This window comes from Tinamus guttatus, unplaced genomic scaffold (genome assembly GCF_059628265.1).
Source record: "Tinamus guttatus ecotype Peru unplaced genomic scaffold, ASM5962826v1 Tinamus_guttatus_pri_ptg001602l, whole genome shotgun sequence".
NCBI classification, from domain to species: domain Eukaryota; kingdom Metazoa; phylum Chordata; class Aves; order Tinamiformes; family Tinamidae; genus Tinamus; species Tinamus guttatus.
Window position 1 is genome coordinate 4,645,399 of NW_028290136.1, and position 26,902 is coordinate 4,672,300.

Consider the following 26,902-nt stretch of genomic DNA (forward strand, 5'->3'; position numbering starts at 1 on the left):
TTTCTGATCTGATTGTGCCTCACTAATGAGAAAAGTGGGTGCTCATGTATCTTGTGCATCTTGTAGAAGTAAAGCAGAAGTACAGAAGTAAATGCACAGAAAGCAGCAGAAGCTTCAGCAGGAATACAAGTCAGGGTGAAGGATTTCATATAACCTACAACTGTAATGACAGAGAAAACTGAACTTCAGAGATGTTAGAATAGCTTGCTGGGGTTAAATGAATGCTTTTCGAGGCCAAGACCAGATGTGACACAAATGCATTTAATTAAACTGCTGTACAGTGGGAATCTCAATCATTTTCAAAAGCCAGCTGAGGGAGAATTAACTCACAAAGCTTGCATACCGGAAGCATCTTCGCACTTCTCAATGCTGAATTACTTTTCCTCTGAATACAACATCACTATGAGACAGCAGTTACAGGCTGTGTGGCAACAATGTGCTTGGCAGTGTACAACATGGAGCAAGACACGGTTCCTGCCCTGAGGAGCTTACAGTCTAAAATTTGACATGGACAAGAGTATTCCAACATGTAACAATTGACTGAAATATCATCAGTCAGAAGAGTTTAACAAGCAACTGTAATACCAAATATATATATAAATGCCAAAGGTAGGACTGAATGGTGTCCTTGTTCTGCATTACTTAAATCCTCATACATGTGCAGCCATGACAGACAGTGACAGTTTATTTGACAGGTGATTGTATTTTCTCTGGTGGTACTGCCCCAGCTTGTGCTTCCTGAGAAGAAAAGGAGAAAATAGATCGGAATTTAGCACTCCTTCCATAACTCTGCATGTCTGAACATCAAGCAGCTTTATGCTGAGCTAATTTCTAACAGCAACAGAGGAAAGCAGATTTGAAAGAGGTAACATGGAAGAAATGGCAACTTTTCTGTCCTGTGGAGGCACTGGATATCCACACCAGCATCTCTGCGGTTGCTGAAAGCTATGGCTATTTACCTCAGAGGCAGAATTAGCCTGGAATCTGTCTAGTTTTAGGAAGAATATATCACACACTGTGCCTGCAGCTGGGAGACAGTCATACTACCCAAGGGATAATCTATTGGAAATTCCAAGTACCAAGGAGAAGAGACAGTGTCGGGGAGAAGGAAACCTGAAAACTAAATTTAAAAACTCTTGCTGACAAAACTTGAGTAATGCTGGATGCTCATACATCTGGACAGGCACAAACCCACCCCCAGATGCTTCCCATTCTGTGGTCTTACAGTCACTTTAGGCCTGATTTCAAATGCAATCAGAGTAAAGGATCATAGTGTGCCATGCTGCTTCTTGGTCTCCTCTCCCTTCCCCATTGATGAATGTGCGTGAATTTCTGCCAAATTTGAGAGAGGGCTTCACTTCAGACATTAAGTTCCTGTAAGTTTCAGAGGAATTAGTAGCTGAGTAAGTGGAGAGATGAGTTCTTACCCCAAATGAAGGAGAACCTGCAATATGACTCCAACTAGCAGCTTTTTTGGCCCATCGGGTGGGCAACTAGTGCCTATTTACTGATGGCTCAAGCAGTACATGTGTATTGCAGGTTGCTGTGCCCATAGTTGGGGGAGATAACAGGATGCTGGGGAGGCTAAGGAATAGGCCTGAAGCAAAGGTCTGAAGTCCGGCAGGAAGCCGAAGGTTGTAAGAGCTGCAGGAAAGGATCAAGGGGTCTACAGTGGTGGATATTGGGGATCACAGGCAGCACTGTGTAGGTAACTCTGCTCTATTCATTTTAGAGAAATGGGAAAAACTAACAGGCTCTGTAAGGGGAATAGTTATGACTAACCGTTATGTGTCAAACATGTAAAACTTCATTTTGGGAGGAATTGATAAGTACTTTCCAGTCTTGCCTTCACCATTACTGCACATAATAACAGTATGTACAAAATGAAGTTTTTTCTTTAAGAACATTTAGAAACTGTGCTGGATACCTTAATAGTTACCTAAAAACTTTTTCAGGAAAGAATGTGTCGTAAGAAGGTGTACTAAGACTCTTCTTGCTCCTCTGTCACCTCTGCCTCCTGCTCTTCTTCTTCCTCTTCCCGCTTTTCTTCTTCTTCTTCCTTTTTTTATAGAAAATATTTCAGTGGATCATGCAAGAACCAAGGAAAAACTGAACAGTCCTCCTCTTTTGCAACTGTTACATTTCTAGCAAATGTCAGTTTTATTAGAGCACCAAACAAAAGCAGAACCAAGGAGCAGTGTATAGAGTTTTTATTCTTAACATGATAAGGCTCCAGCCTCACGGAGTTAAAGGATGGTGTTTTAAGATAAAAATACCTTTCCTAGACACTTTAGAAGAAGGTAGATTGTTAAGATGTTCAAGATCAAAAACAGAATACAAAAATATGATAGAGAACTTAGTATTTGGAGTCAGATGCTTTCTTTGAGCAGCAAGCAAGTCAAGATTCATGCAACAGGAACTAGACTCTTGACAGATCACTGAGAGTCATTAAATAAGGCTATTTTTTGTTTCCAAGTGCTACATTGCTGTTTGTCATAGAGAAGAGATGGCACAGTTTAAAGCTTAAGGCCCCTTCCTTCACCCAAACAATTTTAATTAAAACACTGGAGAAATATTCAAGGCAAAAATTTGCAAGCCCTGGCAAAGGATAAAAGTATGTAAGAATTTGCACCTGGGTCTTACAAATCTTGGCAGGGAAAATATATCCTTCACCTAATTATCTGATTTGTCAAAATGGCTCTTACACATTCAGAACACTGAAAATGTAATCAGCGTGGTGTCAGTGATCCTCAAAGGTATTTTCAAAATCTTGGGAGCTCTTGGCAAATATTATTAAAGAATCCATGAAAGACAATTTCTCTTCCATTTACAGTTTTAAATAATTAAAGGCCTATCTTTGCTCCAAACAATAGAACTATGATATGACCAATAATTATCCTAGCAGAATGTAATACTAGTATATTCTATTTCATGAATAAGAATTTGCTAACTTTAGAGAGAATAGAGGAGACTGAAAAGAAATTACATGCACACAAACAAAAGCTGAAAGCAAAATGTCCAGACAGTATACTATACCCCTGCTGTTGCATGTTCTTCCTTATTTTCCTGTATAAAAGAACATACAAAAGAAATGGTTAAAAATCAGACCAAAAAAATAATTTCAAAGGTTATACAACTAAAACATAGAAGAGATTAAAATGTTAAATGTAGGAAAATTATGTGGAATTCACTGCATTTACTTTGGGCTACTGTGCTCCAGAACAACTCACAAAGCACATTTAAGCTAAGCTTCTATTTTGCAAAAGGCTTACAAAATCACTTTTTTCGTCAGTTATTTCCAATCAAATTTGCTTCATTTACAAGCAAAGCATTAGGGCTTGGGTTTTGATTGGCTTTTTAGGTTTTTTGTTGTTTGCTTTTTCTTTTTTTTTTCCTAATTATGTGGTCCTCATAATCAAAATTAAATCAGTATTATAGAGAGTACTATCTGTGTTGCACGCCGCTATTCAGAACCTGGCTTGCTAATCCGTTGATGATTTGTAGGCTGCAACAGATGTCTTGGCTCAACAGTACTGGGGAATAAGAAATAAGGCAAACTGACTTACAAATTTACAGTGCAACAGGATTTAATGTCAAATACCAAACTGCTATTGGAAGGAAGAGCTAATCCTACACAGGAACCCGAAGAGGAAGGGCAGAGAGGATGGTACCGTATAGGAGGCTGTGAGGAATTTGCATTGAATAACGTGGGATAGGGAAGTGAGCAGCAGTGGCAGAGTTTATATATGGCCAAGGGAATTGCTGAGACAGGATATAGACTTGCATTATAATAAGATTTTTTGAACACAGTTCTAAAATAATTTGGCCTTGTTCTCAAAGTAAGCCTTGTCTGTACTGGAGATGGATTTAACTGGGACACCGCTTAAATAAGTTTCTGCACACAAGCTAAAATATATTGCTGTCACATCCTGTGACCAGCAGAATCAGAGCCCTGGCTGTGCCAGCTCTGTGGAAGATCAGTCTCTTCCTCAAAATACTCAGAAACGAAAGGACAAACCAAGAGAAAGGGATACTCTATCCATGCAAAATGGCCCCACAATCTTCTCCACCAAAAGACGGGGATTAGAGTTGAAAAAAGGATGAGAAGGAAGGGAAACTTAATGAAGCGATTAGGAGAGGGAGATTTAAGGTAATTAATGAAGAAATTTTAGTGCAGCTGTTGACACAGGCTGAAAGCAATTCCTGTTGCCTGCTGCAGCATCTGTGACTTTCAGTTTGGCACTTGCTTCCCTACCTGCATGTGTGGATGAGGGGCTGGAGCTGCCAAGCCCCTGAGGCCTGGAGCGCTGCGGCAGGTCTCCTGGGGAGGGTGTGCAGAACAACCTGTCACACCGGCGCTTGTTCCTGATGTTCCCAGGAGTCAGCTGATGACTTAAGAGATGTGTTTTCCACAGGGTTGGGGTCTCTTGCTTGAGACAAAAGCCTGGAGCTCCTGGACTTCTGCATCTCCCATCTTCAAGCAAGCAGAGGGGGAGGCCGTAGAGGACGTACCTATGTTGACCACTGGCTGCCATTCCTGCTCCTGAGCCTCCTGAAATTGGGGCCCCTTTGTGCAGCTCTACAACACAGACTGTCCCAGTTTGTTTTGTCATCTGTCACACACCTATGGAACAAGACTGAGCTATCTTTACCCCACCGAGATCCTTCCAGAATCGCTCCATGGGACATGCATTTTTCTCGCAGAGCCACCGCGTTACACCCTACGTTGGAGAGTCACTGTTGAGCTTGTTTGAAAGCGAGCGCTAAACGAGGGCCAACTGCCAACGCTTGATTCACGTAAGTGTATTAATTCGGGAGCAGAACGTGCAAGTGCGATGTGTAGATGAGGGCATTCTGATTTCCCAGTCTGTCGAGCGAGTGAGCTGCCCGACCAAACGCGACCTGACTGCGCTTCAAAAGGGGCAGCAGTTTTCCTGCAGATCACAGACAGCAGTGACAGAAAGGCCGCCATTTCAGGACATGATAGGCAAAAAACAGCTCTTAAGATGGAATTAAAAAAGACATGGGTGGGGAAGAACACACTGAAAACAACTATTCAAGGTAGTCAAGCAGCCAAACAGGACAATTTTGCTGGGCTGCAGAATGAAAGGAAGAGAGGCAAGTACTGGAAATGTTGTGTTGATGTATCCTTTAAGGCCCAATATCCAAAGTAGGTGCTTCAGTGGCAACCTCACAATCTTTAAATGTATAAATTCATAAAATCCTGGCCAGGTAAAGAAATGTTATTTTAGTGCTTTTTTATAGGGGAAAAAATGAGATAAAGTACAAAAGGCAGAATTCATCCCACTTTAGCTGTCTCAAAGTAATTCTCTCATCTAAACTCGCCCTTTGCACGCTGTCTGTAATGAATGAAGATACCAGAATTTCTAAAGAATGATTCATGTCATCCCGAGGTAAGTGACAATTGGGATGAACTGTGGCAAGGCAGACAGATGCCACATCATTGAAGGGATCTGTCTTCTGTGACACGAGAAGTGGGTGGAAGAATAGGATGAAAAATAGCTTTTTTTGTGAGTCCCCTGGAGCAGCCTTGCTGGTACCTCACTGCCTGCAGTCATGAGTACCCTCTCTAACACAGAGTGGGGCAGAAACAGAAACAAAATACCTCCCCCCTCGGCATGAAGAAGGTGTGTATCTGAGTCAGATGATTTCAGGAAGACTTTTCCTCCTCCCCCTTATATAAACACACTTGTTAGAGCATCTCAACACTGCCAGCATTGCCCAGGCGAAAGGGGAGGATTCCTAAGTCTAAACATGACTTATGCCTTAAGAGCCACACAGAGATTTGTTCAAGCACACTGTCCTGCCCGGCTTCCCTTCCTCTGCCACGGAGCTCAAAGCCGATACGATTTCCACTTAGGGCTCCAACCGGCTCCCGTGAAACGGAGCAAGGTGCTCGTTGCACGGGAGCGGTGCCGCATTATGTCACTGCAAAGCCTCCCGCACGCAGCTGCTTGACACATGGGCAGACGTGTTCCAGAACTCTGCTCTCATCTGAAAAACATGAGAATTGAGTGCCAGCCCAAATGGCACGTAACCTAATCCGGCCAGGGAATGCAGCGCGGCTTTATCCAGAGCCTCTCTTACGTTTTGAGGAAAAAGGCACTCGATGGCATTCATGCGCTGGTGAAATTCAAAAACACATTCAAAGGGCCTGGAAACAATTTAAGGACAAATTTAAGTTCCCGCTGAAGGCCAAGGGCAGCGTTGCTCCCCACTGCCACACAGGATCCACTCTGAAATTTTAAATGGGATTCTCCCTGGTGCCTGAGACTTGCATGAAGCTATAGGAAAGAACACATTTCCAGCCTAATGCTTTGCTAATTGTTATATCGGGAATGGGAAAAGGCTCCCAGAGGGAGGTGCATCCTCTGGAAGATCTTTGTAGACAGAAGAAAACAAAAACAAAAACAAAACAAAACCCACATTTGTTGTCATCATTAGTGAAAGAAAAGATGCATTTGTGACAAATATACCACAGATAGAGTCTGAGCTCCAAACCACAGCAGCAGGGAACAAGGGTAGGTGCTTAATTCAATAGCAGGCTGGCCTCTTTGAGGGGAGAGTCACCCGATATTGCAGCATCAAAACAAGCCCATCTCTAAATGCTAAAGCGGCAGAGCATCGGGAGACACAGAGCAGCTGGATCCCCATCTCCAGATACAGGGCCCATTTCTACTCATTCTCTAACAGGGCTAGCACCTGGCTGGTAGCACAAATACCTCGCTGCAGAAGAAACCCCTAAACAACAGCGCTGGCCCTTTTTGCAGGCTCCACAAGTGCTTTCCTGATGTGAGCTCAGCGCAGGAGAATGTGCATGGTATGTTTGGCAGATATTATACCAGGGAGTTGATGAAGCAACTCCGATGTTTCCTTCCAAGAACCTTTCACGGTGCGGGTTGAGGTCTGCCCTTGTGGCTGCAACACACCATGCTGCAGGTAGAAAGGGTAACAGTGCTCTCCACTTCTGCACTGGCTCCTGCATGGCCGGGAGAAGATCCTGTCATGTCCGGCTTGCTGTGGCCGCAGTCAATGCCAATACATGACGTGTGATTAACAGACAGATTTATGAGCACTACACGTGCTGGTCACTGGTAGAAGCACTTTTTTCCACACCGACAGGAGTCAGATGTCTAGTGCTCAGTTATTCTTCATAACTAGAGTCTGGTTAAAAGTGAGCATTAAAAGAAAAGTATTCGGTAAAAAGCAGAAATGGAAATTGTTAAATGAAGAAAGCTGTTGTTATTCAAGGTCCAGAATAAAGTTTCTTGGAATTTTATTTACATTCCACATCACTATGCTATCAAATAAAATGCACCCAAAAGACTGGTGAGGCCACTCTGCATTCAGTCTTCTGACCTGCAGCAACACTAGGAGGACCTGTGGGTTTATACTTCATTAGCTTAGCACAGGAAATACCTCATGTCACAGATGGAAAAGAGAAAATTACCTGTTGATCTTCTGATGGTGACTGAGCAGCCTCAGCACCTTCACCTGCTTTGGCTTCTGCATGGGCCTCATTTACTTCAGTGGCATCAGACTTTCCAGTTTCCTGGCAGCAAAGAAAAAGTCACTGTTAGCTTCAGGACATGTGATCAACAATTCCTTTCGATACAGTTTTTTGACTGTATAGTTTTGGGAGCTGTTTTTCTAATTTTGCTTCAACACTGAAATGAAAATATTCCCTTTTGGACATTTTCCTATCGAAGAACCACTGGCTAGTATATGGAAGACACGAATTCAAGCCCCCTATTTATTTTTCAGAGCAGAGTAGATTCCCTGACTTTTCTGTGGAAAGTTTAATAGAAACTGATGCTCACCCTGATAGCACATTCGGGCTTCAGGGAAAAAAGTCTTTTCACCAGCATACATTCCAATTAAACTTCATCAGGAAGCTACAGGGAAACAGATGTAATAAAGGATTTCATATACAGACGCAACTCGCTTGTTTAAAATCATCATGTAAATATTCCTCAGTTCACATGCCAATCTACCAGATCTGCATCTCCCAGGAACACTAACAGGAACTCCTAGAAGCTCTTCGTTTTAAGTCATATTGTATTTTCTGTTAAATAGCTATCAAAGGTCACACTGGACCAGACACTGCGTCAGATAAAAGCAGAACTAAATGGCCTTGTGTGGAATAACTGGAATAGGATGAAATGCAGCAGCATGAAATTTAAAGTCATGTTATTAGAGACTGTTAGTTCTGGGACAGATATTGGAAAGAAATATTTCCTCTGCAATTTGAGAGAGATGAATGAAGAAGGAAAAGATGGATTCATTTTTATTAATCACAGAATAGCTGAGCCATCACTGTGATGCAACAGTGAAAAAGCTAATAAATTTGGTCCTCGGCTGTATCAAGAGAGGTATATCTGATGGAGTTAAAAGCAAGTATTAACATCAACAGATAAGGCAAAGGCAAAAACTTCTCTGCATCATTCTGTACCATTCTTGTCACCCAGCCTCAAGAAAGAGAAATTCGGAAGGGAACAGGTGCAGAGGGGGGTTACAGAAATATCCGAGGGAGTAAGAGCCCATCTTATGAAAGAGTGACCAAAAAAACTTCACTAGTTTAATCAGCTGAATGCAAGGCTATGAGGGGATATGATGTCTCTCTAAAAATAGATCAGAGTAAACATCAGGGAGGGATTGGATAAGGAAGAGCATTGAAGTAGATGTAAAATGAGTACATACCAGCTGTAAAAAAAAAAAAAAAAGTAATTTGAAAGTGAGAAAGAAGTTTCTAACCATGAACAGTGTGCAATTTTAGAGGAGCTTTCTAGTAGAAGAAGTGGAGGTAAAGGACCTAATTCATTTAAGGGGATCTCCAGCATTTCTGAAAGGCTGCCACAACGCAGAATTGGGCTCCACGGAGAGCCTGTCCTGCGCCCTCCCAAGCCCTTCATCCTCTGGGCAGAGTGGCCCAGTGGTCCCTGAACACAAGGGGACCTCTTTTCTCCTGAGACTAAGCCTTTACAATTCATCTGCTTGGTAGGTTTGAGTTTTCCTGCTCTTCCATAATTTCGTCTCAGCTTCTGCGGTCACACCAAACTCCTGAGTCAAGATCCTCTGTTCTTTAAGCTTCCCAAGTGCCCCCCTGTGTCCTGCGTCATGTGTGACTCCTCAGCTGGTATGTTCAGCCTGCACACACATCACACGAGCACGGCCACCTGGCTTTCAGCCCCCTGGCAAACGTGGTCGGTGCTGGCCCCGTGACCTGCTGTGCAATACAAGATGTTCTCCCACCGAGATGCTCTGCTGGGCCGGGAAGAGATGGCAGGAACAAGGACAGGGGTGCTGGGAAGGCTTCATGGCAGTGTAAAGAGAGACAAAATAATTCTGTGGTTTTGCTGTTTTCTGAAATTTGACTGTTTGTATGGTTTAGTGCCCCTTCAGCAGTTTTCTCCTGAATCAAGGAAAGCTTTTCTTAAAAAAAAAAAATAAGAATCTTGTTAAAAGAGATTTTAGCAGGCTTATAAGGCTCATAAACTCTTCTTCCCCTCCACAGGAGATTAAAAAAAAAAAAAAAAGACGACCACTATCAGTCAAAAGTGTCACAGAAGCAAATCTGGCCCTTGCAGGAGCCCTTCCCAGGGCTGCACTGCCCCGTCCTCTGCCAGCAGCAAAACCCTTTGCAAGGCTGCATGGTGAACTGCAGCAGGGGACTGAAGCAGAGTAAAGCTTCAAAAAGAAACTCAGGACTGTCTATCTCCGGCAGCTTGCACACTCCACAGCTGCGCAAACACTTTCGCTAGCACTTGGAGGATGCTTGGGGAGAGGAAAGAGCAGCTGCGAGTAAAGGGAAGGATCAGGAGGAAGGTGGGACTGTTTGTTTTCCTGGCAGCGTTGTCCTCTTTCAAATGTACGTGAAACTGCAGGCACACCGCACTCACGCTGGTGGCACTGCTATTAAAACGAGATCGACATAGACATCTGTTTGCTTTGCTTTTACTTTCACCCCAGAAGCTAGAAAAAAATGAAGATAAGAATATGGAGTAATACACAAATATACTGAAACTCCCTTGTGTGCAACATCATTGTTTATCAATCATATGCTTAAGCAAATTGTAATTTCCTTACAGATGCTTTCTCTACAGCAGTTCTTAAAATGAAATGAAGCTTAGATTGGTTGCATATTTATTGCCAACATATATCCTAACATTTAATATCCCTGGTCTCCATATTTTTGGATAAAAATACACAAAGATTGATGATGGCATTTTAATTAAAAATTACCATCATGTAAAACTGTTTTAGATAGATAAAATATATAGTTGCTCAGAACATGAGGCAAATAAAATTTGTGACTGAGAGTGTTAAGCTCGAGAGGCAGCACGTTGCAAGTTAGCACAGGCACACACAGTATCAAAGATTACATGGACAATTGTGATACTTGGAATATCATCATTATACTAGCTATGCACAGCAACACAACATGTAATTTTAACTAACTTAAAATGAAGTCCCACTCATAAAGACTGGTTGACAGATCATTTTCTCTTTCAGTAAGATGCATCTATTTTAAGTTTGTAATTCAACGCAGCGTTAACTGCAGAAGCCTTCTTCAACCACAGGACAAATGATCAAGTATCTGTGGATTTGAGAATATCCCGTTTAAGGGTATTAAAGTAAGAATACGAAGATTGTGGATTTAAGTATATGCTAGATTTGAAGCCAGATCTTCAGTTTGTGTAAAACAGTTTCAGTGAATTCACAGAGCAACCGCAAGCTTAAATGATCTAGCTACAAGCTGCTTGCTCTCTGGAGCTCCAAGAAAAAGAAGTGATGCTCCACTTGGGTTAATAACCTGTTTGGGCCTGAGACTAAAGAAGTGATTAATCTTCTGCATTCCAGCCCTGCTAGGATACTCAGAATGTGCAAATACACTTTTGTCAGCCTAATTTAAGCAGCAGACGTCTCATGGACAGAACAATTCAAAACAGCAGCAGCTCTTTGTGGGTTTCTCACACACCAGCAGTATTTGAGTGCAGCTTCAAGAATGCTGAGAACAGTCTCAGACTGAGTGTAATAGTGGTGGGGCCTTAAGAAGGGACATACCCAGCTGTACTCATCACATTGTGGCATTGAGACTGATGTTCGTAAGCCTTGGCTTATGAAACGCACTGATTATAACTCAATCCTGTACTTGAATACTCTTGGCACATCATTTTTCATGCCACTAATGTAAGACTAACCCAAATCACCCAGAAATCCATCACTAACTTGAGTGATCTTTGAGTCAGGACATAAAGTATAGTTGCCCTCTAAATTCCAGACCGACATGAAACTTTCTACTTATCTAGAAGTTAGAATTAAATAGAAGTATTTAAGACCAGGTGTTCCTTCAAGCTAGAAGGCAATCCGTATTCATAGGACAAAGAACCTATTAACACAAAGTCTATGTCTGCTTGTCCTCTTGCAAGTATAAAACTGTGGTACTCATCGCTGCTAAATGATGCTGAGGGAAATATGATAATCACTGTGATGAGGAGACTACAGGAGAGGTTGTGGGGGGGACTAATTGACTCTTTCTGAAACACCAAAAAATGTATTGGCTTCCTACAGTGTCACTATTTTTTATGGCCAAAAAGCAGCTTGATAATACTAATAATGCATTTGGTATAAAGGAAGAAAAATGTGAAGAAGTCTGCCCAATTCCTACAATGAGCTAAGTGCTCAGCATTAAAGAGCTTAACCCTTTTCACCAGGACCTACATAACTTTCCATACTCCACTCTTGCAGCTAAACACTTCCCTGAACTGGGGAAGAAGGGATGACTCATTATTTTGTACTACAGTGAGCACCTCGGCATAGGTAACCGTAACACTGACCGTTGGGAGAAGTGCTTACTTAGGGAGCTGTCCCAGCCTGTTTTCCAGCCACCCTGCTCAACTTGGACATTGACTTGATAGTTCCTATTGAAACAGGTAAAGCTTTTTTTTTTTTTTCCAAGTAAAAGGATACTGTGCACAAAGGCTATTTTGCATGTGAGCTGCATATCTGACAGGAATCTCCTTTATATCCATGCAAACTCAGAGCTTCCTTGCGTATGTCTTACTGTCAGTTTGCACCTTGGTGGTTACTCTGGTGCATCCTGGACAAATCAGACCTTCTGCTTAGCCTCTGCTTGCACATTAGGACCGAAAACTCCTGGAGCCATCAGAGCTCCGTGTACCCAGCAGTGGTGTCCTGTGTAGGCACCTTTCTTAATGAGGTCGGGTGGCAAATTGTAGCCATTTACGCCAGAGAGAACTCAGGGCTACAGAAATGAGAATCTGCAAAAACGAAACGGATATTGTGCACTCAGCAGGCTGATGTGGCAATGCATTTAGTTCTCCACGTATTTTGTTATGAAGTTGAAATTAGTTGAGGAGTAGCACAAGGTTCGTCTGCCTGCCTTGGGAAATAGGCTAGAGTGCTGTATCAAGATACTGGTAGGTTGTTCACTGAAAGAGCATCATGATCATTAAAGTGTCCCTACTGCTGGCATAATAAGAGCTGAAAGAAAGAGGAAAGCAGAGATTAGTAGGAAACTCTGTCATATCTGTCATCATCAGCATCTCCTCCACACCTGACATCCTTTCCCAGATTCCTGCTGCTGGCAGTGTCATGAAGCAGCCCTTGTACTTCACGCTAAGGTTGAATTGAGGCCTAATGAGAAAGCAAACACAAGCACAGCACCTGTATGACAAAGCACATCCAGGCTGTTAGGCAGTCAAGACGCTAAGAAGGACCTCTGCAAAAAAAAATGCTAAAACACTTAATTTCTCTTTCCAATTCAGGAGCAGATTCTGTAATGGGCAGGATGTAAGCACACTACCACACTTTATACATATTCTCTAAAGGCCCTCATTTATTCTATTTTCTGGACTGCAATAATCCTCAACGCTGCCAATGCAGCAGTTAATCAACATCAGCGATTCTCGTTTGCTGCCAAAAGCACTAAAAATTATCTGCCTGGCAGATTGCTCCGAACTTATTATTTTCAACATTTACAAAGTTGTCACAATCTAGAAACCTTAATAGTCTCTGCTATCAGGTGGGAAAGACTGAATTCTAAAAAAAATTGCTACTTTGCTTTACAGACATACTATCTAACAGAAACTTGCATGAAGAAGCAGATAATATATGAAGTGAAAAGGCGGAAAAATGCAATTTTCTTTATCTCACTGATTCTTCACATATCTTTTATAATGATTATAATACATAATACTTGTAGGTCCTTTCATGGCTTTGTGGATGTTAATTAAATGAATCCTCACAAGACCCTTGTGAGGCAGGCAAGTACTTTTTATTTCCCTTGGCGGGAGATGGGACAGCTAAAGCAGAAAGTTTAAATCACTTGCTCCTTATCTCACAGGGACGTGGTGCCAAAGATAACATTTATAGCAGTAGTGGCTCTCCCCTGGGTATCTCTGCATCAGTAGATCTTGGGGCACTTAGCAAAGGCTAATTTGCTCATTTTTCTCTATGCTTTTACAGAAAAGGAAAACCAGAGGCTTTCACAATTGTGTTTTACTCTAAGTTGCTTCACAGCTGGCAGTGGGGTTAGACTAAAAAACAGATTTCATGCTTGGGGGCAGGTTTTTTAGCAGCAGTTCTCTGCTATCAATCTGGCTCATCACTGTCTTGACTCATTTTGTTGGTTGAATCACTCATGTTAAACATGGAAACATTTGGTTATGATCTAACATGATCTCAGGATAAGAGTTACAACACTTCAAGGTAAAAATGCCTGCATTAAGGAAAAAATACATTGCTTTCAGCAAAGCAGAAAAAAATCTTTCTTTTGGTACAAATATGTTACAACATTGTCAAAAGACAGTGGATGGAGAAGAAGGGGTAGACTAGCCAGAAGGATTTCATGAAGTCGTGAGCAAGACCTTAGCTTATCTCCTCAAGGCAGAGCATTAACAGCAGAAGAGCAGTTTGGGCACACTCAGGTTGGGCTTGGTCCAACCCGACCTCTGTTGGCAGCCCATACAAACCCTATTTGCTCCAGGTTTGACGCAGCCGAGACGTGGAAGCTGAACATGAAAAAATATTGCTTTGAGTTCAATAAAAAGTCTTCAGCTGGACACATGGTAACAAGCCTGTGGTTAAAGAAGGGAAGAGAGAAATACTTCCTAGTACTAAACCAGCCGCTGTTTTGTTCCCTTATAAATATTGTGCTGTGATAGCATCTAATGCAGTACTTGGTACTGTCCCTTATCTGACAGGCTGAGTCAGTTACTACCTTCATCTTTTATTAAGATCAAATAAGTGGCCCCCATGGAAGGATAGCAGGGCATACCTCTGTGCCTGGAGGAGGAGCAAGACCCAGAAACGAATAAATAATATTTTCTTCTTTAGCAGAGAAAAAGGATTCAAAGTCCTAAAAAAAAAGAACAAACAAACAGCAGACAATCAGTAATAAAAATAAATTTAAAAAAGCACATGAAGAATAAAATTCATTGGGCAAATATTTCTTACATTGATGAAAATGACTATGCATTTGCACAAACACTTACATTATCTAAGTCCCAGAAAGAATATTCAGGTAAAGGAGGTTTCATGCTGGCTGGCAGAATGAATAAATCAGCAAATCTCTCCAGAGATTCATCCTTTATCATACCTATGTTAGAATCATATGAAATCAAATATCTCATTTTAATGCGTCTCCGCTGTACAAAAACAAAGTTAGAATGCTTCTACTTAAATATTGTAACAAACCTGGTTTGGGGCAAGAACTCAAATTAGGCCTTGAAAACCCTGGACAGCTTTATGGCAAATGAGAGGCAACAGTCAGCATCACAGTACAAGCAAAACAGCAGACACAACTGCTTATTACAGAGGAAGGCACTCTAATTAAAAGTGCCACGATTTCAGCCAAGCTTTACCAAGTGTTGTGTCGTTTCCTCTGACATGTATATGTGAGGCAAAAGGTCTTCTCTGTGCGTGAACTGAATTTGTAACTCACATGTTATAAATAACATGCATGGCCATCTTCTCTTCAGTGCTAGAACAACTGAAAAGATGGGATGAACAGCTCCTATTCTGCTATGCAGAGCTTGCACAGCTTTAACTGTACTTATCCTTTCAACTCTCCCATCAAATAGGGAAGCTCTGCTGTTGCTAGTTCGCTGCTGGGGGGTTCACAACCCATATCTCACTCAGGTGAAAACCAACGTGAATTTACGAGGACAGCACAAACTCTGATGGCAAGAGACCATCCCAGGATCACACAGCAACTCTGAATAGGACAGAGAACGAATGCAGGTCTGCTGAATCCTAGACCTTGACAGCTTTATCACCCAAATAACTCCAAAAATAGAAGCCTGTAAATAGTAAGGTGCTGAATCATCCCTGAGACTTGTTTGTAAAGCTGAGTTAGGAGTTGAGGTGCTTTATTGGGCTGCTTTAGCATTTCCAAAAATAAATAGTTGGAGAATGGTAATCCTGGGGACAAGCTACAGATGGTTCAGAAGCCACCTAATATCAACAAGGCTGGAATCAACCAACAGCTTTTCATTTCATTTTGGAAGGGGTATACATAGCTTAGCAGCCAGGTTAAATGACAGCCCATTTCCTTGATTTATCTATGGGACAGGTTGGTTTTCACAGACATAGACCAAGTTTCGGGAGCTGGGGGCTACCCTGGCTGGAGGGAACCTGAGAGCCCGTTTTGGCCTCAACTGGCAGAACATCTGGTGCTTCAGCCACTCTGGAAACCGTCTGCTTGCTGCTTTTGTTTTGCTGTGAGGCTTGCTTTCTTTCTTTTTCTAACTCAAATTTGCCTAAGTATTTAAGAAAGCAAGGGTCTGAAGTTTCATCAATACGTTTGGAGGACTGTAGCAAGCAAGGCATGAGGATTTTCTGCCGTTCCGAAGGCAAGGCCTGGAACTTGACACAGGCCTTCGACCGGCCACAACACAGGGAGCTCCCGTGTCCCCCCGCGCGCTGCCCACTCGTGTAACCGACTGAGCAAACTGTGGCACAGCAGGCACTCCTCAGCAACACCCCACGGTAAACATCCCACGGTAAAATCCACACATGTACTCTGGGATATCAAATAAACGACATTTTATTTATACACCAAAATAAATAAAAGGTCATTTACCCTGCTTACACTGAGGCAAGCTTTTATCATTTATAAAAAAGCATGCTTATGGCACACACAGTGAAAAGTTATGCAATAGGTTTGTACTCTTGCTTTCCTTATGATGACTTGTTCAAATCTCCATTCACTGGAACACTGAAACTAACTGAAAAGAGTTTCCAGGACAGGCAGTATGGGAAAAAAGAAAAAAAAAAAAAAAGAGGACTAACAATATATTTCTGGTAAGCAATAATATTATACCTATATGAGAAGACAGAAACACTAAATGCAGAGGCCAGTGGTGTTTACCTTTAGAACTACTCTATGAAAAATGTAGCAAAAACATTTGCAAAAAAACACCCCCAGGAGTTTTTCTTTATGATTCTTTACGGTATCAGTGCACATATACATAGGTAAACTATGTATCATCCTTTATACAACCCCTGGGGCAATGCCAGACTGTAAATTCCAACTGGACATTAAGAAAAAATTCTTCCTGACGTGACTGGTGCAGTGCCAGATCAGACTAAAGAGCGAGGCTGTTGAAAGGCCGTCCTTGGAGATTTTCAGAACTTGCCTGGCCAAAGGTGCAAGCATCTTCATTTAATGTTGAAGTTAGCCCTGCTTTAATCAGAATGTTAGACTAGAGATCTCCAGAGGTAGCTGTGATTGCTGTTTATTTGACAGCGACACGAGGTATCGCGTAAAGCTTTCTTTTAACAATACAGACATTCTTTAAAATAAGATGTACATGGGTAGCTTATCCTATAGATTTCAGCTCCCAGAGAAAACTGAAGTTTACATTCTGTTCCTTTCCTAGTTTTCTAATTCTCTTTGCTGAGCAAAAGCAAACACAAGAGAGTAGCAGAGTGCTCAATATACTTAGGAAGTGACAGAGACACAGACTTGTGTCTAGACATGAGCAAAGAAGAAGCTTAAGAGAAAGATGTAAGAACATAATAATAAATAAGGACATAATTATCCACATTGATGGATCAGAGTGGATACTTGAAACTTGTAACATAGCCAGGCATAAAAAATGATTCCATTTCTAATCTATGTCTACATGTGACAATACCAAAGGTCCAAAAGAAAAATAAGATTCATGCTATTTATAAAACAGCTTTAGGCTTCTCTGACCCAATGGAAAAGCAGCTGACAGTCGGAGTATTTTCATAATGCATTCAGAAGAAACCTCCATTTTACAGTACAAGGCAATAAGCAAAGCAGATCTTCAGCGTCAGCCAGGAGGTGCAGATGCTTTTATATATCAGCAATGAGAGGAGATTTTCAAAAAGTTCGTTCTCACCTGTTCATTATGTCAATCTATTCCAGCACAAAAAGTCTCTTTGCCCAAAACGTAAGTCTTTTTGTATTCCTCTCCTACAAACTCTGCAGAAGAGACGATCAAGGACCATCCCAGAGGAATTTGCCAAGCCAGGAATGACTATACCCTTCCTGACTGACGCTTTTTCAGTCCATTGGAAGGGACCTCTAATGACATAATGAAACAATCTCCCCAGTAACCTGTTCCAGTGCTTTGGTATTCTTCTCATTAGAATAGATTTTTTTTTCTGATGTCTGACCTAAGCTTCCTTTGCTGCATTTTATGCCCATTACCTCTTGTTTCATCCCCAGTGGGCACAGAGCAGAACATATTTTACAAAATCATAGAACCAAAAGATGACTCAGGTGGGATGAGCCCTCTGAAGGACATCTAGCCCAAACTCCTGCTCGGTCCTGGGTCAATACTGAATTCATATCCTAGCGAATTCCTCTTTGCTGAAATGTTTTAAGTACTTGAAGGTTGTCATTTATCTCTTCTTTAGGCATAGGGAGGAAATATTTTATCCTGCATTTTCACCTCCCCAAAGCCAATGCTCCCAGCTCAGCACACTGTTGTATATACTGTACATACATGCATATGTGGGTGGGAACCAAACAAACAGTGGAATCAATAAATCAATAGGAAATGAAGTGAGGGAAAAAAGGAAAGATCTCATAAAACAGAAATAAACCATAGTAGGCTCTGATTAAAAAAAAAAAAAAAAAAAGAATACTTGGGACCATTTGAGTATGAGGATTTGGTAGGAAGGGGACTGAGAGAAAAAAAAAAAAAAGTGCCATAGATAAAAAGAAGCATAAGGGGCTTGACTTGTTTAGCACAGCAAAATGAAGATTAAAAGAAGACATGATTCCCATCCATAAATACACTGGGCTGCAGCTGTTTAAGCTGGAGGGCAATTTTGTCATACAAGCAAGTGGCTTGGTTATATCCAGGCTGGAAATTCTCGGGAGGTTTCCAGCCACCAGGAGGATGAGACCCTTGAAGAGTGCACTGCCAGGAACAACACATTTTAATGCGACTTGCATGACCTCAGCATACAGGCCTGAAATGCACAGCCCAGGAAAATCTTTTCTATTTTTCTAATGTGGCTGGAGGCAACAGAGAAAGGCCATCGGGGAAGAGCTAATATATGATCATGTTAAGCAGTCGTGGTTTTCAGAGTGACTGGCCTGTTGCACCCAAGCAGGTTTCAGAGGGAAGGAGATGCCGGTCCCCAGCTTTATACCACAGACCGTCTGCGGAAGATGTCACATCTTTCCAAGGAATTTTGCACAGCCCTGGAAGCCAGCGGCCAATGTCTCCACTAGCCCAAAAAATCCCCCTTCACATTCATCGTGCAGCGCCCTCAAGGCACCAATATCCCAGGGGCCATGTATTGACATGCATCTCTTCACCTCATTTATTTGGAGACAAGCCTCATGCTAAAAATGAATTTTTAGCATGGACTCAGAGAGTTCGTTAGATATGAGCTTTGGGAGCTGGGCACATCACACCTCCGGAGGCTCTCAGGCTAATGACAAATTCCATTTATATTTTAAATCAGTAGCTAAACAGCTTTCTCATCTCCCTTCCACACTGAGGGGCCTTTGCAAGGGACACATTTTTAAATATAAATTTATATCAACATGGAGATTATTTCGCTTTCTGAAATAGTTTCATACTAGGAATAAAAACTATATATCATTTATTGGCAAGGCAGATCAGCCACAATGCTTTGTAAGGCAGCTGCTCTTTAATTCACTAGATAACGTCTCCAGGGAATCTCAGAAATATTTATTGCCACATTGGTTGCCAGGAAATGCAGAACAAGATATATCAAGTGATACTTTTTACTGGTCCAGGTTAGATGTTAAAATGCACATGAGCTCTAGCCTGCCAATTTCTCTTTCAAGATCCACAGGAGAAAATGAGAAAATGTTTTTACTCACATACTAGTATCTTTGGCTCTCAGAAGTTAATTCTGAAAACCCAGTGCCATGTAAATCTCTTCTCTCCCAAAACAGCCTATGCAATAGTTCACACTGGATTTGTGGAGTAACATAACTGGACACACACTGTGATACGCATTTCACAGTACTTTAGAGTTAATTTCATAGATCATATCAAAGTACCTCTCCGTTCATATTTCCATCAGCCTATGAGTAGAAAATTACTTCAAAGATATCTTTTAATTCTGGATCCTAATAATTTGTGTTGCTATAATATTATCTTCCACTGAGTTATACAAAATCTCTGCAGAGATAACCTGCTCACTTCCTGCCTATGTGTAAATATAAAAGCACCTAGTGGAGTTTTAAATTTTGATTATGATGCTGGATATTTCTTGAATAAGCAACATAATTTCAGTAATTCAAGAGGCATACACTAGAACTATTTCAGTCAACTATACATATTTGTAACACAGCGTAAAAGGAAAATGCCTGTTTACAGTCCCTGGTGCCTCAGACATCCACTCGACTTCCTACTAGCCCAGACAGCTCCATGTGAAAGGAACAGAGAGATCAACACCCCCCAGGCAAAATTAGCTGGAAGTTCAGGAAAGGAAGCGCAACCCAGCAAGAGAGAGGGCAGATCCACCCCGCTATGAACCCCGCTAGTCTTGAGTAGCTTGGAATGGTCAAACCACAAACTCTTAACACTGCAAGGGCAACTGGGACGATTTTCTGTCCTGCACTTTGTCATCCTGTGCAAAGAAGCCATAGTATCACCTAAGTAACGCTGTCGTTGGCCTTCAGGAGCTGAAATGAGAGTGTAAGCAGGGAGTCAACAGCAGGAGAAGTCGTGAGTGGGCAAGCAGGAGGCAGGAGACTGTGAGACAGAAAACGGGGAGCTCCTCAAGCAAAGTGCTCCATGCTGGGCAGCGAGCACAGACTCAAGATCTGCAGCCATGCAGCCTCTTAAGCAGAGTTTCTCCAGCCACTTTTCCCTCCGTGCATATTCCTCTGCTAAAAGAGGATGATTTTGTGCTTGATATCTTTTCTGCGCCCTAAGAAATGCTTTTTAAGATTGTTCTTTCCAAATAAATATTGAATTGCTTTAAGGATTTCGCTTGAGGACACTTCCTATTAATGGAAAAGAAGCACTTGCTATGAAATAAGTGTGTCTAAAGATACTTGTTTCCAAACAACCTCTTACCCCACAGTACCGCTCCTCATTGAAGATCTGTGGAGGGAGAGGGATCCCATTTTGAGGCTTTTTTTCACCTGGGACGTTCTCTCTCATCCAATTCCTGTTGTCCTCATCACCTGCTATGTCCATTTGCTGAAAGTCAATCTTGTTGGCCTCCAGAAAGCCCACTACTTCTTGCTGCTTCTTTTTGATCTGTTCAGGAAAGATGAAAAACAAAATTGCTTCTTAGAAAAAAAAGAGTTTTCTAAAAGGAATGACTACTGCAAACAGAACCAATGTGACCATGTCAAGTTGGATCCCCTCAGAGGTTCTCAGAGGTGATTATTTTTATTTTCTCATTTTAAGCAGAGGTAATTTTTAATGGCTTTTTAGCTACACGATTATTTAGAGACCACATTCAGATGGCAAACAGGACTGCATGATGAATACACAGGAGCACTTCATCAGAGGATGTTTGTATAAATGGTTAATAAAATCTGCATGCAACAGTGCTAAGAGTTTTATCAAATACTCTGAAATCCAACAAGTTCAAGTGTTGACAGCTGCTATTTCAGCATCAGCTTTTCACTTTGGGCACTGACATTGAAGTAGACATGGCTCCTGGGTAGGCGGCTGCTCTAAAAGTCCTGCGGGGAGGTAATGAAAACCGAGCTGCAAATTCTGCACTCCCTTGCTTATGGTTGCAACTAGAGCATCTAGAGTTAAAGCTGGATACATATTTTCTTTCTTTAAAAACAAAAACAAAAAAACCCCACAATTTCAGGTTCATAAAATACAGGAAACTCAGAACACCTGCTCAGACAGGACCATAAATAAATAAACAAATAAATGGATGGATGCTGAGGAAACAAGGAGACAGCAGGAGGAGAAAAGCAAGGAAACTAACAAAGATGATAGTATGTGTTGAACCTACTAGTGCCAACCCCTTCAGTGGGAGAGAGGGAAGCAATGGCAGCTGGTGTGGATTTTCTTTAGTATCTAATCCAGGACATGGCCGTTATTAGTTTATTTCATCACATTGCAATAGTCACCACCAGGCTGCCCAGGGCTCACGCAGTGCTGGCAGGAATGATAGGCTGTCGTGGAGCAGATCCCTAGTTATTTTTACAGCCATCAGTGGACCTCACGAAATTACTTTTAAGGAGCATGAAAAAGGTGACTCTGAAAAGTCAGCTCAGGGTGAAGGGCTTGTATTTGGGGCTCACCAGGGGACATCTCCCTTTGAAATTTTTCAGAGGACCACAGACTAGAAAAGGTTGGGGATACTCTCCTAAGTGTCACTTAGCTTTAATATTAATTCTTGCTCCTTACTGCATGTCTCCTCTATAATCCTTAATCTCTGCTGATAAGTGTGTATTTTGCTGGGGGGAGAGGACCTCTGATAAGTGTGTATTTTGCTGGGGGGAGAGGATCTTTAATGTATAATCACTCGTGTCAAATCTCAGGGCTCCACAGTAAGTTTTCTAATTCCTGCCGTTTCTCTTAGCTACTTTCTAAAGTGATTTGACTAGGCCAGAATCTTAGCTTACGTTTAAAGCAAGTGAACAGAAAGAGAAGTTTCCAGCCCTCATCACTTCAAAATCAAGCAGCAAGCTAAATGTACTTTTTAAATGTCTCATAATGCAAGACAGACTTGTGCATTTCTGGAGTTTAATTAAGGTTAAGGACTACTATGTATTGCCAGATGTCAACTTTACAAAAAAAAAAAAAAAAAAGGCAGAAACTTGTTCAGATACTAAATGAGAACGGCAGAAATTTCAGGTATTAAAAGTTGACATAAGTTTATTATGTCTTGTCCCAAACATTTCTTAGTAAAATCTTTTCTGAAGCGTTATTAGTAGCAATCATGTTTGAACTGGCATATAAGAACGGCAATAAGTTATGTCATGTTGATGAATAGAACACACATGTGTCTATGTATATATAAAAGAGCTTTTCTTTCATCTCTACCATATCCTTATTATGAATATTGAAGGAGTGCTTAAATGCTCCAACCAGGACCCTCTCACTGCAGAGAACAAGATGGAAGTTCTTGTCTCTGAGACCTTTACTTTCTCTAAAGGGAGTTTTCCAATCATTCTTAGCTTTTAATCAAGTGAGGATTGCAAATATGGTTGGGCTGGTGTTTGCTGCAACAGACACACAGCATGTGGGCCATGGACAAGTGGCAAAGTGCTATCATGCCCTAAATTCTTGCTCCTCATCCAGAACATCTGTTTTCTTCTCATGCAGAACATGATAATGGGTGAATAAGATCAGCTGAAAGGATTATTTACCCAGGATTCCGTCTGGACAATATTTTTAGAAAATTACTACTCTTCTGGGTGGTGCAGACACTAAGGTAAAGCGTAGAGGTACTGAGGCTACTGTTAAACAAGCTACTTTGGGTACCAGACATTTAGCTGTGGTAAATAAATCTATGGAGAGTCCATGCTGTTGGAAATAGATTGCTTTTGTCACAAAATGCAATTTAGTTTAGAACTACCCTACCGCTATATTGTTCTGAAGTGTGGAGGGGAAGCACATGCCTAGAAAAAGCATTGTGAAGCTCTGGCCAAACTCTAACTGCTATTTCTTTATAGCGGTGATTTTTTTCTCTGCAATGGCTGGCAATCTCTCCAGCAGACTGTGTTCGGAGAAAGAAATCCTCCCCGACTTAACAACACAGGGGACATGCAAAGACCTTTCCAGAATGGGTGAGGATTGCAGAAGCTTGTTTGTGTCCTACGTGTATCCTCTGGCATGGGAGGAATTCAGATTACTTGGGCATAGATTCCCTGGAAAGTGGTAGTGATGGGAATATTATTTCAAGCATGTCATCTTCCCCTTCAACAAGGCTTAAATTCCACTATGCCTAGCTGCTACTGTGTCCTTTAAATTAAATAAAGCGTATTTTATTTTAAATAAATGGTATCTGGAATGTAAGAGCTACAGATCATATTAGCTTCACCTAATGCAGAATTCAGATTTTCATCTATATCCTTGCCATGGAGAGCTTATGCTTTGACCAACTGCCTGCGTCAGAAGCACTACAACTACACCACAACTACACCACAACTACACTACAACTACACCACAACTACACTACAGCTTCTGCTGTGGTTGTCTACACTATGAGGTGTCACTCTCTTTCTTGAATTGAAATTTGAGTTCCAGGTTCCCTGTGGTCAGATTCACAAGCACAGATAGCAAACCTCTACCCGGTATTTCAGATGAGGTAATACAGATAGTCTACATTTTGCTTAAGTCTTTTTGAGGTGATTGTGTTATATTAAAAATGACATCTACAGATTTGAAGGTAGGCAAGTTCATAATACACTGGGAATAAGAAGACTCTAGGGGTGACCTAAGTCGGTAGCAGTCCAAGTCTTTGGAAGATATCCTCTGCATAAGACATGAACATCCATTCTCCTGTGATTTATGGTACACTAGAGCCTTGTAAGTCATCACCCACTTCTAAACACTTTTGTAGCTAGTTATGAAAATACTTTAGTTTTTACAGCTTGTTTCAAGATAACCATTCAGCATATTTATATCCTGTAAGTCACTTTACTTCTAATTAATAGTTAGACATCAACTACGTTTGCAGCAGAATGGCAATAAAGCTAAAGGTATTTAAAATAAAATTCTGAATGGTTGACGGGAAAATATATACAGCTGATTTCACTCCAGAAACATACCGAATTACATCATTAAGCATCTGCTCCAGAGCACCACAGTGTTACTGCATTCGTTCTATTTATTCTGGAAAAGTATTTTACTAATGTGATAACCAATTGCAATTATTGGCATGGTTGTGTAAAACAGAGAAATGTTTTTCTTTCTTTTTTTTCAATCAATTAAACTCTGTTGACCTACACCAAAGGAGGTCAGATCTACCATATTTCAAAATTAAAAAACAACAATATGCATTTGATGGAGATTGGAGAGAGCATCAATGCTACTAAGAAGATTTAGACTTCTATTTAGGCTCTGTTGGGATGAAATGCATTCTTCTGTTATTCTTAAGGATGAGCTGTACAAGGCAGATAAAAATAGATTTTAATAGGATTTTAGTGATATATTTAATTTTGTGCTGGCTCCTTGCATGAGTGACTTTTATTTTATAGATATCAAAACTCATTAAAGGCTCATTGAAAGGATATCTTCCATCCATTTTAGCCAGTAAACCAGGAAATATGCCCCAGCTGAACATTTTTTATCTGAAACTGCAATTATGAATCTATAACCTGAACAAATAATTGCCTTCTGAGACTGCAGCAGCTAAACATACAAAAAATACACAAGAAAGGAGGAAGTGGTGCATATTGCTATGTAAAAATGCCATGTTCTTCCTTCCAGTATGCATCTAGCATCTCAGTGACAGTTTTTGTGGGCTGCTAACAAATACTAGAGATTGGCATTTATTAATTTAAAATCTATTACAGTCCACTGGCCTTACTTATCTTTCTTAGGAGTAGCAACCTGCATTTGCAATGTTCAGCAGCTCAGAATGACAGGGAAAAGTGGAAGTGCTGCCCCATGTTCAGTGTAGCATGTACATCCATCTCTTCACTGCAGCCCAAAAAGAAAAGAGTTACAGGCAGCTGCTAGCTGGAAGGGAGGGAGGAGGAATGCATAGAGAAGAGCTTTTGCTTCAGATAGATAATGCAACCATGTGATATGCTTCGTTTTAAGTGTGTAAGTGATCTCCTAAATGTCAATGTTAAATCAAAGCAGTCGCACAAGTGCTTTGCTGAACTACAGCCCAAGTCCTGTAGCTGGAACGGCAACAATTCATGCCTCGGTTGCACAAAATCAATCTCTAAGGAGGCCTGAAATGACGGACATCCGCAGACAGTCTGCAGAGGGATTTCAGTCACGGTCACAACTTTTCCCTGAAGACAGATGATTGGCAAAGGAAAAGTCTTCTTTGGTAACCAAACTGGAGATAAACAAGTCTTCTGGTGCACAATATGTGCAAATTTATAATGCTATTCAAGCAGTAGCTGCTAGGTTACAAATTACCAAACCTGCAGTTTCCAGATTTCTCTTATTTTTTTCTGCCTTGCATGTAAGTTTTCTTATTTAAAAAAAAAAAAAAAAGGAAAATGTCCATATTAAATTTAGAGCCTCGAGCATAGAAACAGGCTGGCAAAAAATGCTGAGGAGAGACTCACAAACTGTAGGGGTAGTCTAGCTTCAACTTCAGTGCATCTCCGCCAGTTAATTTTCTAGAGATGGTGACACTGTACACAGGGAGCCCCTTCTGAGCTTTTCAACTCTGGAAGCTTCTTGAGGACGTGGAGCTCGTGTCAGACTGACACAGATGCAGTTACAGCTATGTGTGAGCACCAGCCAATTTGTTTAGCCATGTCACTGGGAATGAGTGACTGCCAAAGGAAAGCTGCAATCCGACCTCATCTGGGAACTGGATATAAAAGGAAGCGGCCCTTTCCCGGTTCCCACCTCCCACAGACTTCCAGCCTCTCTACTATCCACATGCCCTTCCCCTCAGCTGATACACAGATGCAGCAGTATACACCAAAACCAAAAGCCATCACTATAGCATTTCAAGAAACACTCCTCCAAAAAAGAAGAAGAAAAAAAACAAAACAAAACATAAAAACCTAGGGAAAGGGAAGGCATGGAAAAGACATTTTTTCTGCAGTTTTATTCACTCACTTTGACTTCAGACTAGTTCTTAGACACAGCTTCCCTTTGGCAGGAGCAGTGTCTTAAAGTCTCTTTCAAAAACAAATAAATTAATTCCTAGTGTAAAGAATATACTTCACTTTGTGCCAGTATAGTATCCACTTTTTCCTTTACTGGCGAACATTCATCACGTACACCTTTTCAAATGGATGAAAAAGTCTATCAATTGACACATTTAGGATGCAAACAAGCAAATATAAAAGCAGCTAAGACCGGCATGCAAACAAGCCAATATTAACAGGCATTCCTGTATTAATAGGCATTCTCTATATCCTGCATTGCTTCCAGGACCAGAAGCAATTCAATGTTTCCCTCTTCCCCCAATCAAACCGGGCTGCGCCGGGCTCTCCATCTGGCCAGGGGCTATTGCCCGAGCGGCTCCCGGCAGGAGCAGGCGCGCCAGGTGGGACACGTACCGCTGTGGAGCCCGAGGAGGTGGCCACAAACACTTTGATCACCATCTTGACAGCGGCACAGGCGATCCGGCAGCGCCCGGGCTCAGCCGCGTCCCAAATGATCCCGCCCGCAGCTCCCTGCCAGCTTTGGCTTCTCCCGCTCGCTCGGGCTCCCGGCTTTCCCCGCTCCATTGGCTCCGCGGCATTTCGGGATGAGGGGCCCGCAGAGGA

At 41.6% G+C, this 26,902-nt stretch overlaps 1 protein-coding gene across 1 annotated transcript; it reads right to left on the bottom strand.

Moving 5' to 3' along the window:
- Nucleotides 1–1,907: 1,907 nt before the first annotated feature.
- SH3BGR (SH3 domain binding glutamate rich protein) lies at nt 1,908–26,737 on the bottom strand. The gene is made up of 6 exons (XM_010217960.2): nt 26,693–26,737; nt 20,589–20,774; nt 14,321–14,401; nt 7,472–7,573; nt 3,037–3,066; nt 1,908–2,059 (listed from the first exon to the last, which is right to left on the bottom strand). The coding sequence occupies exons 1-6, from the start codon at nt 26,735–26,737 to the stop codon at nt 1,982–1,984; spliced, it is 522 nt and encodes a 173-aa protein (XP_010216262.2). The 3' UTR covers nt 1,908–1,981.
- Between the last annotated feature and the right edge of the window lie 165 nt (nt 26,738–26,902).

What these genes read in the sequence shown, in the direction of transcription:
- SH3BGR (XM_010217960.2), bottom strand. Translation starts at nt 26,737, where the DNA reads ATGGTGATCAAAGTGTTTGTGGCCACCTCCTCGGGCTCCACAGCG. An exon ending in CTCCTCCTCCAGGCACAGAG is followed by an intron (nt 7,574 to 14,320) that starts GTATGCCCTGCT and finishes CTTTGCTGCCAG; the next exon opens with GAAACTGGAAAGTCTGATGC. An exon ending in CACCATCAGAAGATCAACAG is followed by an intron (nt 3,067 to 7,471) that starts GTAATTTTCTCT and finishes TCTTTTATACAG; the next exon opens with GAAAATAAGGAAGAACATGC.